Here is a 17,349-nt window from a genome sequence, read left to right as displayed (position 1 = left end):
TTAAAATACCCCTAAATCCACATTCTTTCACAATTAGAACAAAAGAGAGAGAGAAAGGGGGACTGATCAGATGGGCAATGTTTTATTGTTATGTTTACAATGTTAAAGAGATTTGGAAGTCTACCAGTGTCTCTAGCATCATATTAAAATAAATCCTAAATATGTATGTTTTAATGTTTGCTTTGGGTTTCCTTATCACATGGTGGGTGTGTGATGAGGGGATGTGGGGTTTGCAGGAGGGAGTGGGAAGGAGGGTGGAGGAATGCAGGTGGGTGTGGAGGGATGTAGAAGAATGAGAGTCGCTGTGTGGGTAGGTGTGGGCGGACTGGGCGTGGGGGCTGCTTAGGAGGGGTGGGCCCCCTGCACGAACGCTGCATGCACCCGGCGGCTGGTGGGGCATGGCAGCGCTGGCGGCGGTGGGAGCGTGGTGGCAGTGGTAAGCGGGGATCTCCCACAGATGCTGCCAGCATTGTCAGCAGCGGGGGGAGGGGTGGTGAGCGGTGAGAAATGGCAGCGATCACTCACTGCCCGCAGACACCACTGGCAGCGGGGGTGGCACGCGGCAACTGCCTATAGGCACCACCGTGTCAGTGGCACCTTTTTTGAGGGGGTGCACCATTATGCTTGGGGAGTGCACGTGCACCCCCTACGCATTGCCAATGGTCCTGTTCCCACTCCCTGCCCCCTCACACACACACACACACACACAGAGCACATGGACTACAGTCTGGCACTTTCTACATTCTTCTTATTCTTCCTTGACAAAGAGAGCAGGACATGAGACCACAGCAGAAGTTAGGTTTAAATTGCAGCGAGGCAGATCTAGATGAAATCCCAGGGTGGAGAGAAAGGAGTCTGTAAGTGTAAGAACAGGAGGAAAATGGAACAAGCCACCTGGGAATATGTGGAATCCCCTTCACCGGTGACATTCAAAAAGAGGTGGATGGGGATCTGCCCAGGATGGCTTAGAAAGAGCAAATTCTGAATTTGTTTAGATGGTTGGACTAAGTGACCCTTGAGGTCCCTTCCAGCCCGAGGATTTTGAGAGTCTAAAACAGGGGAAATGATCCTTTCTTTGCCTTTTCTATATAAAGCCAATACAAAAACCAGGGGCATCTTATCACCGAGTTCATGTATTTCCAAGGCTGGAGACAAGTAGGGGAAGAAGGAGGGGGCTGGAGACAGCCACAGAGACATTCCCCTGCTGCCTCCAGCCTCGGGAAAGCAGGGGACAGCAGGGGAATTCCTTTGGGGCTGTCTCCAGCCCCCTGCTCGTTCCCCTGCTGTCTCCAGCCTCCCTAGGTCCCCTATCCACTCCTCCAGCGCCCCAACCCCCTGCTTACCTGGCAAAAGCCGGGTCAGGTCCCTGCAGCTTGCACCACTGCCTGCCCTGCATGGACAGGCAATGTGCTTCAGGAGCGGGGAAAGGGCCAGTCATAGAGACACCAGCACTCTGTCAGAGCATCTCTGGAGGACTGAGCCTCCGGCTGCCTTAGGGTGCCCTGACCCGTTTTTTCCCCCCAGGTTTTTGTTTGACCCCTGGACATCCAGGGGTCTCATTTTCTCCCTGTGCTGCAAGTTTGCAGTGCGGGAATCATTTTTTCATTCCTGCATGTGCCTCTTGCCCCGCCTCAAAGGGGTTTGAGACGGGGCAAGAGGCACACGTGTGCTCGTCTGGATGTGCCCACAGATAGCATAATTTTACCAATAAGAAGTCACAAAGTTTACCATCCATAAATACTGTGTGCCTCTTTATAAAATGGCTCTAAGCCCTTAGTGCTTACCGGCTTTTTTGGCATTCTAATCATTCCCCACAGTGTATCTGTCAACAGGTGTTGCAGAGCTCTGCTATCGATAAATGTATAGCAATTATCTTACAATAAACCCTATCAGAAAGGATCATACTATGTGCTTTAACAGCAATGAAATATGACTTATGTTATCAAGCTAAACAAAGCAAAGGCACCCAAACAGAAGACCTGGTTTAAAAAGGTCAGGTCTTATATTGTATTACTTTTTTTAGAAACCCTAAGGCAATTTAAATATGATTTTTTTAAGAAAACTAAATTCAGAAATGAATATCAACTTAATTCAAAGCTGTGTAACTGAGATTGTATACGGGGTTTACAAACTCAAGTGATAAAATTTTCTCTTGCCACAGAAATCTTCAGTGTGAGGGATCATATTTATATTTCAGTTAACCTGGTTGAACTGGGTAGAGTCTTTGTTTTAGCAAGCTTGGAGGATTGCTGGATGTCTTCAGAATTTTCTTTGATCATTTTTAATTTTTTTTTAATAATTTAGCCACTCACACAATGGTGTCTGTCAAAAACACTGTGTTAATGTTTTAGAAACTGTATTTCTCAGAACGTTATCTTGTGCTAACTGCACCTGCATCAATCCTAAAGACCTAAGACAGGGGTGTCAAACTCATCTGACCCACAGAGTGGCCAATTAATAGTTCACAGGCAATCCTGCACTGGCCCCCCTTCCCACCTCTGCATGCCAGATCCAGATGCCAGAAACATTGCTGTGGAGCTTGCTTCAGCTGGTCTAGGATTGTGCTGCATATGGTGTCCACCGGTTGAGGACTGTGCTGCATATGGTGCCCACTCTGACTAGATCAGGACATCGGTGGCAAGCAGCCCCTGCTCTCGCCAGTGTGGGAGTGGGTGCTGCATACAACGTGGGACCCACACTGGCTGGAGCAGACATCATGTGGCACAGTCCCAGACCGGCCAGATCAAGTATGGGATCCAGCATGAGGAGACCAATGGACCCCCACATGCCAGATCCAGCACCCGATATGGCTGGTCCAGAACTGCACTCCATGTTCAGGAACCCCCCAAGACACACAGCACACATAGGGACCCCCCAGGATACACAGCACCTATGGGTTTACAGCGGACAATAAGCTGAATATGAGCCTGCAGTATGCCCTAGTTGCCAAGAAGGCTAATAGCATCCTGGGCTGCATTGGTAGATGTTTTGCCAGTAGGTCAAGGGAAGTTATTATTCCCCTCTATTCAGCACTGGTGAGGCCACATCTGGAGTACTGTGTTCAGTTTTGGATTTGTGGACAAATTGGACAGAGCCCAGAGGAGGGCGACAAAAATAGTGAGGGGACTGGGAGTTGTCACTTATGAGGAAAGACTCGGGGAACTGGGCTTATTTAGTCTAGAGAAGAGGAGACTGAGAGAAGACTTAATAGCAGTCTTCAAGTACGTGAAGGGGGGGTTCAAAAGAGGATGCAGCTAAGCTATTCTCAGTGATGGCAGATGACAGAACAAGGAGCAACGGTTTCAAGTTGCAGCACGGGAAGTTTACGTTAGATAGGAAGAATTTTCTCACTAGAAGAGTAGTAAAACACTTGAACAGGTTACCCAGAGAGGTGATGGAAGCTCCATCCTTAAGGGTTTTCAAAACCTGGCTGGACAAAGCTTTGGCTGGGATGATCTAGTTGGGGATGGTCCTGCTTTAAGCATGGGCTTAGACTAGATGACCTCCTGAGGTCCCTTCCAACCCTAACTTTCTATGATTCTATGACCTCCCCCAAACTGGGTAGAGCAGATGTGGCTCATGTCCCAAACCAGCCAGGGCTGACACCGGGGGCATTAGATCAGGCATGTGGGGGGAGGGAAAGGGAGAGGAGGGGGTTCCAGACTGACCTCACATGGAGCTAGCACCATGGGCCAGATCTCTGACATCCCTGATCTAAGATATTGAGAGATTTCTCGTCAACTTAAACTTACATGAGAAAGAATAGCTGGCTTTTTTGTTTTTGGTAAACTGATCCATAGCTCCAAATGGTTTTCAACCACTATTGCTCCTGAACTAATATTTAAAACTAGGTTCAACCACATTTTCTAAGCATGAGTTAAATAAGTTTTGGGGAAGAGGTGGCCACACTCACTGGGCCAATCTGAGTAAGTGTGGGAAGGACTGTCTTCACAGCAATGTTATTTTCTGTCCTCCTGACTGATTTGGTACCTGGAGCCAAACAGCATTCATCTGGAGTGAGAGAGAGAATGAAGGGAGCGTCTGGCTTCCAGAAGTGCAGACTAGCCAGAGTGTGTCCCACACCATTTAATTCAGACCTATATAAAGGCACAGCTGGGTACAGTAGTTGCCAGCTAAGCACAAAGACGGACAATGTGGCCTTTTGATCTCCAGCCAAGGCCTGATCAACAGCAAAGCACTGGAGAAAAAGCACTGCTTCTAAAAGCCTGCCCACTTCCACAGCTTCTCTCTGCCAACCAGACTGCTGCTAAGCTAAAACAAAGGAAGTAAACAGTTAAAAAACTCCTTTTAAAAGAAGAGGATAAAGCTCTCTGGCCTTTCATGTGAAAGCTGAACAGAGAATAGCAGTGTTCCCCACATAATTGCAAAACTCTCCATGTGCCAAAGGAGGAGCTAGGAAACAGTCAAAAATCACTTAAGAGGAATTTCTTGGCCCTTTTTCCACATATGGGAAGAGACATGTAAACCCATCCTGTCTAAAAGAAAAGCAGCATATATCCAGGGCAAGAGAATATTGGCAACTTCTAATATTGTCAACATCAATGTTTATACAGCAGAAAAGTTACTGTATGCAGAAGCAGAAGCATAATATAATCCATTTAAACCTACCCTCAAAATGTCATCCTAATTCTTTATTTTAAAAAAACAGCAAATTGTAAACAGTCTCTGAAGTCATTGTTCTATTATAAAAGTGTCTTCATCTCTCAGAGGACAGAAAGCCCCAAAAGACATTCCCCTCTGTTTTTCTTATTACACATTCCAAGTTATCTTTAAGAAAAGGCGGCAGGCACTTCATTTTAATTCCCTCACTGTTGTAGTCTGTGGCTATGTTGTGTGAAAACGCTGTGGAGGAAGACACATCTGAAAGCAAGATGAAAGAAAAAGAAGATGAACCCCCCCAAAACCCCAGACTGAATGAGATAAGGAGAAGTAGGAAGCAACTGATAGCTTTAATCACCATTTCCAAATATTTATTCCTTACCTGAATGGCTGCAAGTTTCTGTCGTAAATTCACAAGGATTACTCTGGCTAAGGCCAGCAAGATGGGATGAGAAATCAGACTATAGATTGATTCGCCATCTAGAACGAGCATATTTAGAACAGCTGTCCATGCCTTGGACTGAAAAGGAGACACAAAAAATATTAGGATCAGACAAGATCAAAGCACTTCATGAATAAGTCATGTAATACAGGACTGAAAAATTTACCCAACTATCCACCCAAGGACAAAAATCTGTTCACAAGGTTGAAACAGCCATATCCTCAAATCCCACTTCCATCCCAGCTTCTGCCAGTTGGATTCAACCTGCAGGATTGAGATGCTGGTTTCCTGCTGACTAAAATCCATGCCTCTAGTTAAGAGCAGCCCAAAAACATGTATCCTAAATCAATAATGTTGCTACCCACCATAAAAATTAGCAAAGCTGTTCCTAATGAATCCAATCACCTTGCATACCCCTATACCACATGAAAAAACTGCATTAACGCTGGGTATTTCCCCAAAAGAATCTATTAATCATACATGTTCTCTCTCCAATCCCTTCTAATGCAGAGTCCTCTACTAGAGGACTTCTCTCAGTAGTCATTTTTAGTAATGGCAGCCTCTTACTTCTTTCTAGCTTTAAAAGCAGTGGCAAGATTTGCACTTCCTGCAGACATGGGCAAGTATTATTTTTCTATTCATGTATGGCAGGGTTTACTTTGCAAAATAATAAATTAGGGTTTGAGGGAGTGGGGGTTAAAATGACAGACTAGTTGTTGCTCAGATTGAAGGCAGAGAAAGATGCCAGAAAAAGATGCCACTTGCAATTTTTCAAGCTGTGATGGAATATTTACCTAAACTACATTTGACATAAACTTATGAAATTGATCCCAAATGAAGTATAGTTATCTAATCACTAGTCAACAGATTTCTTATCAGTTTATGTTCAGGAAAGCGCTTCATAAACAGTTGGTCCAATAATTCACTTTTTAATTAATAGAATACTTACTTAATATTATTTTTTCCTCATCAGAGATTTGTAATTAATTCATTTTAAGACAGTTCAGCCTTATACCCTGAAACCAATAATTCAGGATGTCAACTTACTTAATACTGAGAGGAATTCTTGTCACAGAAGCGAAGTAGCTTCACTCTGATTAAAGACAACAAGGTGTCTGATGACCTGAAGACCCATTTGTGAGATAAATAAAAATTATATAGCAAGTGATATACCAAAAAACTATCTACAGAATCACTCAGGGGAAGAATTTCACCAACGTCTGTAGCTGCTCTCATTTTATGAAAGTCACAGCTCAGCTGCCACAAAGCAGCACTAGAGATTCACTGAAGAACTAACGTATGCAAAGAAAATCACTTACCATTACCAGAAAAAATCTCTCTGCCAGCAACCTGAGAGCAGCAATGACAGGGTTAATGCTGGACTCTGCTCCTCAGGCTTGCTTGTTAAGAGGGAAGGTAGCAGCCATTCTGCAAGATAGCATTTTCATGCTTCTATCTATTCTGGCACAGAAAATCAAGAGCTTCCCCACTTAAAACATGCATCCGAATTTGTGAATGCTTATTTTTGGGAAATGGATGCATATGGTATGCAAGTAAATATGGTAAAATGCACTGGGCATACCCAACCCTGTATCAGTAAATCAGCTGCCCACTTTGATGAAGGCAGAATTGTTTCCTCACAACAGCAATCTACAGTAATTTAGCTACCACAGTAATCAATTAGGCATAATTTCTCCTGTCAAAGTCACTTGCAGGAGAAGAACAAATCTGCATATCTACTGCTCCATTATAATGACCAATGAGAATAAATGCAGGTGGCAACAGTTTTAGGCTTAGCAAGGAATCTGACTCCCAATAAGCCACAGAAATTTTTTTCAAGTTGTCCTCACAATAAATGCCATGTTCTTCTCTATGCAACAAACCTTGTATCCTCATCTAGGATGAGAAGGTAACAAGGAAAAAGAAAGAAATTCTATATTTACAGGATTTATTCCCAACTTCAAGGGTTCAAAGGTCATTAAGTCAAGGCCACAAAATCCTGAGATGTAGCTAAAGAAGAATCATTGCGCGCGCGCGCGCGCACACACACACACACACACACACAGTTCTTTTTATGCCTCTCAGGGCATTTTTACACATGGTCGGGGGGAGGGGTGCTTTAATCAGAGCACCTCTGAGAGATGCTCTAATTAAAGCGCCCACAGCATCTTGTTATATTAACGTCCCTGTGCTTCAAAATGGTGGTGAGGGCGCTTTAACTGATACTCGAGATGCAGAGGCTGCTGGAGGCACGCTAATTAGCATGCTCCAGCAGACCTGATTAATTGAGTCTTCTCCAATGCACTGTAATCACAGTACATCAGAGCAGCCTCCCCACAAGTGTACAGGCACCTTTAGTGTCTGAGCCTGTACAGTTAAATTTTTAAAGACTTAATCCAAAGCAAAAAGAACAAAACTCCTATTAAAGATTTTTAAACTTAAGGCTCTCATTTAATTGTAGGTTTCAATAGCTGGCTTAATTTAAAAAAAAACACATGTATTGCAAAAACTGTAGGAGTTTAAAGAGTGAACACCACTACAGATAACATCAACCACCACAAGCAGAGTTATGGAATATAATTATCATATCTCAAGGCACAAATCAGCCAGTAATTGATAAGCCTTGGGAAGCCTTAGGAACACCCATTGGCAGACTGTTGTCCTGTTATCTACTACAGCTTATTTCATTTTCTCTGAAGCATCTGTTACTGGCCTTACAGTGACAACGCAGTGGACTAGATTAATCAATGCACTAATCTGGTCTGGCAATTCCTGCACCCTGTCAGGTCCTCACAAATTCACTTTTCACAGTCTTTGGGAAGAAAGCAAACAAACACACATTGCCACAATGTCTCAAAGGAGAAAAGCCTAGGCTTAATGACTTTAAGAAGGAGAGAGTGACTCAAGACCCCAGAAAATATGAGTACTATATGATATATAGAAGACATGTAGGTTACAGAACTCAGTGGGAAAAATATTAACATAGTAAAATTTAGGACAATTAAGAAAAGAGAGAGAGCACAGTTTGCTGGTAAAAAAGGAAGGTGAGAGGATACACTGCTCTTGCACTAAATCTCAGGTCTAATAAATCTAGGCAGCAGCCTTGTGTCTTCCCACTTTTTAATCATCCTGCAATCAAAACCTCAGATGACTGTGCTGAAGGTAAGCAATTCTAGAATACAAAACTAAATTCACACTGGGAAGATTACCTTCAAAGCCACCTGGGTAAACTCACAACTTTTATTCATCCCCTCTCCCCCACTACTGGCTCAGTTCAACAGCTTAGGAACTCAGATGTGAAAATAAAATATGTTTCAGAATTCATTCTATTTTTTTTTTTTAAAGAGAGAAATCTTTATCTGAAACAGAGCTGGTTCTTCATTCAGTCCCACAAGCCATTAGTTAGCAGTCTTTCTAAAGCCAAATCAATTGCAGGCTGTACACTACCCATGTCTTTTTCTTTTGGTTTTTACAGCATTTCCAAGCTATTTCCAAGCAGGACTGTCACCACCAATCTGATGGAAAAAAAAATCTCTTAAAGTCAAAGAAGCCAAATATGAGCATTTTAGTTGGCAGAGAGGTTCTTTTCTGGCTGGCAAGTATTTGAGGCTATGGTCAAGATGGGCTCCACAACGCAAAATTTCCTTCAGATTTACTTGTGAAATCCAGTAACAGATAAAAGAAAAGCAATAGCAGCTGTAAGCTAATTTTGATAGATATAAACTATCAAATAAGAGATCTCTGGGTGCAGCTACACATGCAGTTAGTGAGGAGCAATAAACTCCAGCGCAGTTTGCGTCAGAGTCAGCTGCTCCTGAGCACACCATCCGCATATGCACCCAGGACCACAGCAGTTTGAGCCAGGGCAGAGCAGCCCCAAGCTGGCAGGGGGCCTGGGGGTCAGTCCCGGACTCCAGCAGCGGAGGGGCTACTGGGGCACCCTCATGCCCCCGCCAGTCCTGGTCAGCATCTACATGTTTATAAATTACTCCACCATAGGATAGTACTTGTCCTGGACAGTACTATCCTACAGCAGAGTTAATTAGTTTACTGCACCCTAATATGGATGCAGATGTAGATGGTGAAGCTTTACTTTGGAGCTAACTAGTCAACTCTGGAGTAAAGTGCATGTGTATACACACAACGTCTATGCAGAAGGATTTCTCAAACCTGAAACATGTAATTAGCTGACTGCAGCAGTTGACAAGTTGGAGTGCAAGCTAGTCCTCCTTAGCTAACTTGCCCCAGAAATGGGGACCTGCCATGGTAACTGACTTTGCCATAAATCTGGTATTTTCTCAAATCACGGAATTCAGCATTTTAATGTACACTTCGCTATTTACTACTATCATTCTGTCGATCTTCCTGGCCAGCTGGGACCTGTCTGCAATTGCTTCTTGTTCAACTTTCAATGGATCATTTTCATGGAACTAAATAGCAAAAGGTCATGGTGTTAGATCTCAAGAGGAGCTTACAGCTGTGGAACAAGATGAGCTAGAAAGAGACGTGTGTGAAAAGCTGCCTGGAGAACGCCACACGTAGAAATGTTTAGCAGATAATACTTCTGTCATGCTACTCAAAGGCCTAATTCTGTTGCCTAGATCCTAAGGTCTCGACCTCTGCAAATACTCTCTAGGTGGTCCTGCTAAGAACTTCCTTTCTCCTGCATGAGCAAAGCAAGATTAGTTTCTTACAACTTCATCAAGTCAACTTCTCAGCTTCCAAGATCGCACTTCCTGCAGCTGAGTGCAAAGCTTCCTTCCCTGCACTCTCCAGAAGAGGTGAGAACTTTGTAAACAGCTTTCACAGGCTGTTTCTCAGGACAGTAATATACCACAAAGCTGCCTAAACAACTCATCTAGGCATCATCACTCCCTTGCTAGCTTAAGTTAATGTAAAACCAGTGGTGATGAGTCCATGGAGAAGGGCAGAGAATGAAGGGTAATGCATAGTAATAACCTGAACTAATAGCCATGGAATTTAGGAAAAGCTTGATGTGGAATCTAGGGCCGCTGTTTTATGCTTTTCCATACTAATTATGAAGAGGGTCGTTGGTCTCAGTGGAAGCCTGACTATATTTTTCAACACAGGACCAGTCTGTGTATAAAAGCACTCAAAATGAAATGCCAACCTGCTTATGAAAGAACTTTTTAACATCTCTGAGAATCTACTAACTTAAAATAATCAGAAACTCTGTAAAAGTATTCCAAAATGTTAACTGTTAGATGGACGGTCAGCAAGCTTGGTTATATATATCCTTATAAGATCTGCATCTGTAAGACATACACTGTATGTTTTAAGAAAACAACATTTTAATAAAACAATTAGCATAATGGTTGATGCTCTTGTTTGGAGCCTCCAGGTCAGGGGTGCCAAACATACAGCCTGCAGGGTGGATCCAACCTACGGAGCCCCAACATCCAGCCCCTGGGTCTGATTAGGGTGCCAATACATAGGCCAGGGCAGGCCCACAGACCCCCTCCCCATCCTCTGCATACCTAATCCAGCAGCTGCTCAAGCCAGTCTGGGACCCATGCTACACATAGTGAAGTCCTGGAGCTGCTAGGTAGGTGCCGCATGCAGAGCAGTCCAGTCAAAGCAGCCACTCCACTGCACGCAGTTTCCACCCCAACTGGATTTTTCCACATGCAACACCTTCTCTGGGGGACACACCAGACATGGTACCTGCTCCAGGCAGTCCATGATCCATGACTGCTGGAATAAATGCAGCACAGTGGCTACTTCAGCCACACTGCACTACACACAGCATCCATTCCAGTCACTCCCAGATCCATGTCATACACAGCACAAGTCCCAGACTGGCTGGGACTGCCACCAAATCAGGTATGCTGGGGACTGGCCCCATGCCACTCATGGAGCCAACAGTGCTTGATGAATTTGACACCCCTGCTTTAAGTGGACACGTCTACATAGACACTTTACTGTGGAGTAAACTAATGTACTGAGCAGTAAAGTGTCACCATCTACATGTGTGCATTTACTGCACAGTAAATTAGTCTACTGCACGGTTGGCTACTACCTATAGATACAGGTATTAGATTAACCACGCAGTAGCTGCTATGCAGTAGGACACGTGCAGACAGCTGACTGGGAACAAATTGGTCCGTAAGCCCAGACAGCAGGGGGGGCAAGGGAACTGTCCCCTTCCATGGGCAGCTGCCTCAGCCCGGCACCCAATCAGCAAATTGATATCTCCCCCATCCCCAGAGCCCAGCCCTGGCCCTGGTTCCCCCTGCCAGCCCCATGTAGCGTGTGTAGACATGGCCAGTGTTCCCGTAATACTAATTTATCATTTTTTATTAACTTTCTTTTAAGTAAGAGCAGCATCTTTGGCCACACAACTACAAAGTTCAATAAAAAGGCAAAATCTAAAGTAGGGTATTTTATTTTTTAACTTAAGAAGACTGATCATTATACAGATCTCATTATTCTTAAGGTCTTTGACTGGCTCAGCTCATCTTCTCAAATTGATTATCTTAGTATTTCAATGCAGTTTTTATTTGTCTATGCAGTTTTAGTCACTTTTTTTCAAAATCTAAGAAAAATGTAACTTAAATTCTTGAGAAAAAGCTCATGTTCCAACCTAAATGATCCCGTACCACCCATTCTCTTAACTGAATGAACACAATTACAATTTTTAAAGTAGTTTTCCTATCTCTTAGTTTCAAAATATAAATAACTATAATATACATATAGTTATATATAGCTATAACAATCCCCTCATAAAAGTGTTTTAACCCAGTCGCAGCAAGTTTACTCCTAAAATTGAGGTGTACTTTATTTTATTTTATTTAAACCTCTCATTTAAGTTAGGTTTCCTTTAACACAAACATGAGAGGTTTAAATAAAAAAAAGTACACCTCAATTTTAGGACTGAATTCTGAAGTTGCCCAGGAATATAATGGAGTGGCACTTATAACAGTCCTAGAGGTGACGCTGTGGAAGAGAACAGAGATGACAGAAGCCACACAAGGAGACAAAAAGTTAAGATAAAGGACTGTTTTAAAAAAGATAATGGCCATTTTTTAACATACTGCTGAAACAAATGAGATGCAGTGGTGGGTACATGAAAGGGCAATATAATTACTTTAAGTAAGATGATATTGTTGTGCTTCTTTATTCTTCAGACAGATAACAGAATCTTTCAGTCTGGAAAGTTAATACTTGGAGGGTCTATAGAAGACAGTTACAACAGTCATGGGGACAGTAGATAGAAACATGAGTTAGGCATTCATTTCAACAGAGGTAGAGAAAAAAAAAACGGGTGCATTCCTGAGCCCATTTTTCTCTTATAGCTTGCACATGCAAAGTGAGGAATACTTGATTCAGAGAAAGAGATAAAGCCTCAAAATAGCTGGGTATGTGTTTTTGTTAATGTATATAGTATTATTTCTACCTTTCCCAGCAGCTTTTAGCATAATCTACATAAAGACAAGTAAATAAATGTATGTTGGTGGGTTAGAGAGCTTCAGACATTGACATGTGAGCATTTTTGATTTAGGATGTTTTATGAAGAACTGAAATGTTGTATTTAGCATTGTAACAATCCAATACTCTTGGACAAAGCAGTAACAGAGATCAGTAAGGGTGCGACAACAGAGAATTTTGGGGCCGATATTGGTGGCCAATTTTTAATGAGCCATATTGGCCAATACCAATTCAATTGCCAATATGCAGCCCAGCAGCATGTACAGGAGCATCTGGCTGGTAAGTCTGTTGTAGTGAAAGGGGCAAAGGAGGAGGGAAGGGAGATGGGGGGCGCAGATCAAGGCCCCTGTAGTGAGGGAGGGAGTGGGGCTGGGGCAGGCACTGTCCAGCCAGGGCAGAGCACATAATGGAGCCTCAAGTGGCTTGTCCAGGAGTTGCTGGGGGGGGAGGCTCTTGTCATTGTGCACACCCTGGGAAGGCATGGGGGGGGGGCATGTGCCCCCCGGATCTGCATGCGATGCAACAGCAGGCTGCCACTGTGAGTTGGGGTCAGGGCAGCGCTAGGCTTTTCCCAGTGGGAGCTGGGCCAGGCTGTGCTAGGGGTAGGTGGCAATGGCACTGGGGGGAAGCTATAGCCCCTGCAAATTTGCTATAGCCCCTCCCAACCCCCCCCTCCCAGTGCCACTGCCACCCACCCCAAGCGCAGCCCCAGCCCAACCCCCCAGCTGGGAAGAATCTGGCATTGGAGGCAGCCCCAGCCCACAGGGCAGCCCGCTCTCACCTCGCGCACCGATCCAGGGCCACACAACCCCATGCTCTGCCAGAGTATGTGCAGCAGTGGGAGGTGTCACCCCACACAAGCCACTTGTGGCTGTCCTGCACCCCACCCCAGCTATGCATCACCTGCCCCTGCCCCAGCCCTAGTCCCTCCCTCATCACGGGGGCCTCATCCCCCCCCAGCCCTCTGCCCCTTCTCTCACAACAGACTTACCAGCCAGACCCTGTTGCTCTCCACATTTCTGGGCTGTGCTCCCAGCTGCCTGCATGCACACACAGGACATTTATCAGTGGCATTATTGGCCACATGAGCCAAAAAAAGCCAATTGCCGATATAGTCAATTTTCCATATATTGGTGCTGATCTGATATTGGACCAATGCATCGGTGCACCTCTACAGATCAGGAGATGATGCTGTGATGGTGCTAAACTTCTGTCTGAATGTATAAACAGTTATACTTTGAAGAACTGATTTTTAGAGCCCAATGCACATTTTTTTAGAAAACAAGCATATCACTGGAATCTGCTCTGCTTTATTCTGGAGCTGATTTATTTCTTAGGTATAGCTACTACCTTCCTGCAAGCAATCATCCATTACATGGTGCCAACATGTTATTTTTATAACCATTGTAAATGTAGAGAAAAGATACTTGTGAATTCTTTCATTCAAAAGCCAGTGAATAATATCTTTTTCTTTCAAGTATCTGAACAGATTGACTGATACAGATGATATAACTGTTGGACTAACATGACTATTGGACAGTCTTCTTTATCAAATTAAAAAACTACTCTCTAAAACAAATTACGGTAATGAAATACTAGTTAGTGCTGGCTGCTAAATCAGTAAAGTCCATCTTACACTATACTATCTATATGAGCTCTCAGTGACCTTGATTTGCTAGACTTAAATTCTGAGATCACACAAGGCCTATATAAGTTTAAAAAAAAGTTGTGCCTTCTTTGTTTATTTCTATTGCACTAACACAGGCTGGAAAAATAGAACAAATATCTAGATAAACTGTCATTTTCAACACATTTATCATTTTCCCTCTCTCTGAGGTTTCACTTCCTTGCTATTTTATTTACCGTCCTCCTACCTATGCACTCATGATCTAAATACAGACAAAAAGCCCAAGGCTGAATTGATTCAGTCTTTGCAGGTTAATCTAAGCTATAGAGACCAAACTGATAAGCAAAAGAACACACATTCACTTTTGATTCAGGAAATGCAGCCACATGCCTGCAATGACTCAACCCAGAAGCCAGAGAGTGCTAGAGCACACCTGCCAGCCACAAAGGGAAGAGAGCCCTCCAAGACTTTTCTTCCCTCCTTGATGGAGCAGAGGGGGCATGGCCAGGCCATAGCCTGTGCTCTGCCTGGGTGGGGAGGGGCAGTGGGAGAAAGTAGTGGCATTCAATTCATAAAAGCTTGAACAAGAATAGTTCTCCCTCTGAAAAACTATAAACCGAAGAACTAAAAATGCAGCCTGGACTGCGTGTTCGCTTACTCTTCCTGCTGCTCCCGAGGTCTCTGAGATTTGCAGTCCAGAATCAGAGCAGCAGGACTCTCAAAGTTACTCATCACTTCCTCTTCCTGCTTCCAGGTGCCTCTTGGATTTGTAGTCCACAGTTGCAGCCAGCACTAAGTTTTATCAGGGCACAGCAGCTCTGTACTCGGTGGAAGGTGAGTTTAATCCCCCTCCCTCGCCCCAGACCCCAGCTGGAGTTTGCACTTGGGGGCCAGTGAGCCAGCCCTCAGTGCTCCAGCTAGGGAGAAGAGGGGCAGCGCCAGCCTTGCTCTCTGGAGCACACAGCCCAGGGCTGAAAAGCATGCTGGGAGACTCTCATTTAACTTAAACCAGGAAGGGATCTGGGACAGAAGGTTCATAAACCGGTTTGACCTAAATCAGTTAAGTCTGATACCACATTCAACCAGGTTGATCTTAAACCTGTTTCAGTCATTTTGAAACTGGTTTATGTGCACTGAGCTTCTGTTCTGTTACAGGTTTAAATCAGTTCCTGATCACTTAAGCTGGTATATGTGCAACTTCTGTCCCTAGCCATGAAGACTAAATAACATTCTCCAGTAGTGGAACAATAAAAACAGTGTCAGTCATCTGTAGTCAGTGCAGTGTTATATTTTTTTTTAATAGTTTTCATCAGATTACTGTTAATACATTCCAAACTGATAAACCACCTTATTTTAACACGATGGATATTACACCCACATTTTAAATGTATGTACAAATGCACAGGGACATGCTACATAAATGACAGGGCTAAATCTCAGCCTTCAAATATAACTAGAATCCCAGGAGAAGATGGAACCCTGTGTGAAATACAAATTTTTAAATGCCATATAACAAAAAAATCTCACTTAATTCCTTAATATTCTATCTTCATTATACTTACTAAATTCTACTTCTCATTCTGCAGACATTTATATTTTTTATAATTAATATCTTATTCATAATGGAATTCTACAACCAAACCTAGTCATGTATGGATGTAGAATTAGCAGAGAATGCTTAAGCAGAAATAGACCTTGCAGTAATGAAGTGTACAATGTGATAAATCATTCAATCCACTAATGCCAACATTTCAATTAAGCCTAATCAAAACCACTGGTAACAGCTGAAGCTTCATCAGAAACAGAGATCACTCATTCAAGATAAGTTTAATTCAAATTTATTCCAGTACACTTTCACTGCAAATATTTCTTTCGTCAAATCCAATTAAACCTTGCCATTTGCCTTGTTTTATATCTCCAGTATACATCGGTATCTGTGGACCACATGCCTTTCTCAAACATCATTTTTGTGTATTTATGGTGTTGTCTACAGAGAAAAAACGCCATCTAGATTTAGTTCCTTAACATCTCAGCAACTTGGTAAGTATAATTTCAAATGCAACAATAAATGTTAAGGTACTGTAGTGGTCAAGATGACAGCATAATACTGGGCCACTAAGAGGAATTTCAGTTAAGTTTCAGTTTCCATTAAAAACCTCAGTTAACAAAAGGTGCTTATGCCTTAAGGAAAAAAAGTTAGAGCACCTACTATGCAAAAGCTGATACAAGACAGCAACAGTCAGTAGGAGCCTTCTGGCTGACTAGAAAGGCAAAGGCTTAGTAAGATTGCCTTCTTGCATTCTCGAATGACTGTGTGCTGAGTTGCTTGACAGGCTAGGGCCCCAAACTCTTTGGTGAACAAAGGTATTTTTCATATTGTGTTTTAAACATCTGAGGCCATGTGCAGTCAGCTTCCTCTTCTTGAAACTGCCTAGCAATCCCCCCAGTCTTCACTCACTCACTTCTCACACTGGTCAGTTTTTTGGGGGAGAGAGCAGAGCACACTTGAGTGAAAGCAAATACCTTCTGCTCCACCTTCCATTAACACCACAGGGAGCAGGGATGCTAATGAACACCCTCTAGCCTTTCCCTTGAAACCAGTATCTGCATGTTGCTTCCGTTCCAATACTCTAGAACAGGGGTCAGCAATCTTTTAGCAACGGTGGGCCCAATTAACACAGCTTGGTCTGAAAGCGGGCAGCTGCTTGTGACTAGGCAGTAGCTGCTGCTGCTTCTCCAGCTGCCAAACTACAACTGATTCCCTCCACTGCCAAACCGCCACTGATGTCCTGGTTTCAAAGGATAGATAAATGTGCTTAATGGGCCAGATATGGACCACAGGCCATAGGTTGATGACCCAAGTCACTGCTGAAGATCCTGTGTAGGATCTCAGGTACAGGAACATCCCCCAATCTGGTTAATAGTTACAACTGACAAAAATCACAGCAAAGAGCAAGAACTCTTCAGAAGGACTAGAAGAGCAGCCAGTCCTACCCTGTTCCCATTTGTTAAATAACTTATGTAAATGTACATGACTCACTAGGATAAGGACTCAGGAGATAGCAAGAACAGAGTCTGCTATTACACTGCTATGCTACAACTACTCTTGCAAAAAAATGTTGATATCAACTGTCACATAGAAAATAAAAGTTGTGCACATAAAAACCACAATAGCTATGCAAGTTGTTGCAAAAAAAAATCAAACTTAAAT

At 43.4% G+C, this 17,349-nt stretch overlaps 1 protein-coding gene across 1 annotated transcript in view; it reads right to left on the bottom strand.

The window, feature by feature from the left end:
- TTC27 (tetratricopeptide repeat domain 27) overlaps positions 1 to 17,349 on the bottom strand; it is a 228,411-nt gene that overhangs the window by 195,298 nt on the left and 15,764 nt on the right. Inside the window, exon 4 of the mRNA XM_014600026.3 lies at positions 5,003 to 5,140. Within this exon, the coding sequence (XP_014455512.1) occupies positions 5,003 to 5,140 (138 nt within the window). The remainder of the gene's footprint in view (positions 1 to 5,002; positions 5,141 to 17,349) is intronic.

Source organism: Alligator mississippiensis, chromosome 1, assembly GCF_030867095.1.
Source record: "Alligator mississippiensis isolate rAllMis1 chromosome 1, rAllMis1, whole genome shotgun sequence".
Classification (NCBI taxonomy): Eukaryota; Metazoa; Chordata; order Crocodylia; family Alligatoridae; genus Alligator; species Alligator mississippiensis.
Note: the sequence above shows the minus strand (reverse complement) of the source record. Positions and strands in the feature narration are given on the sequence as shown.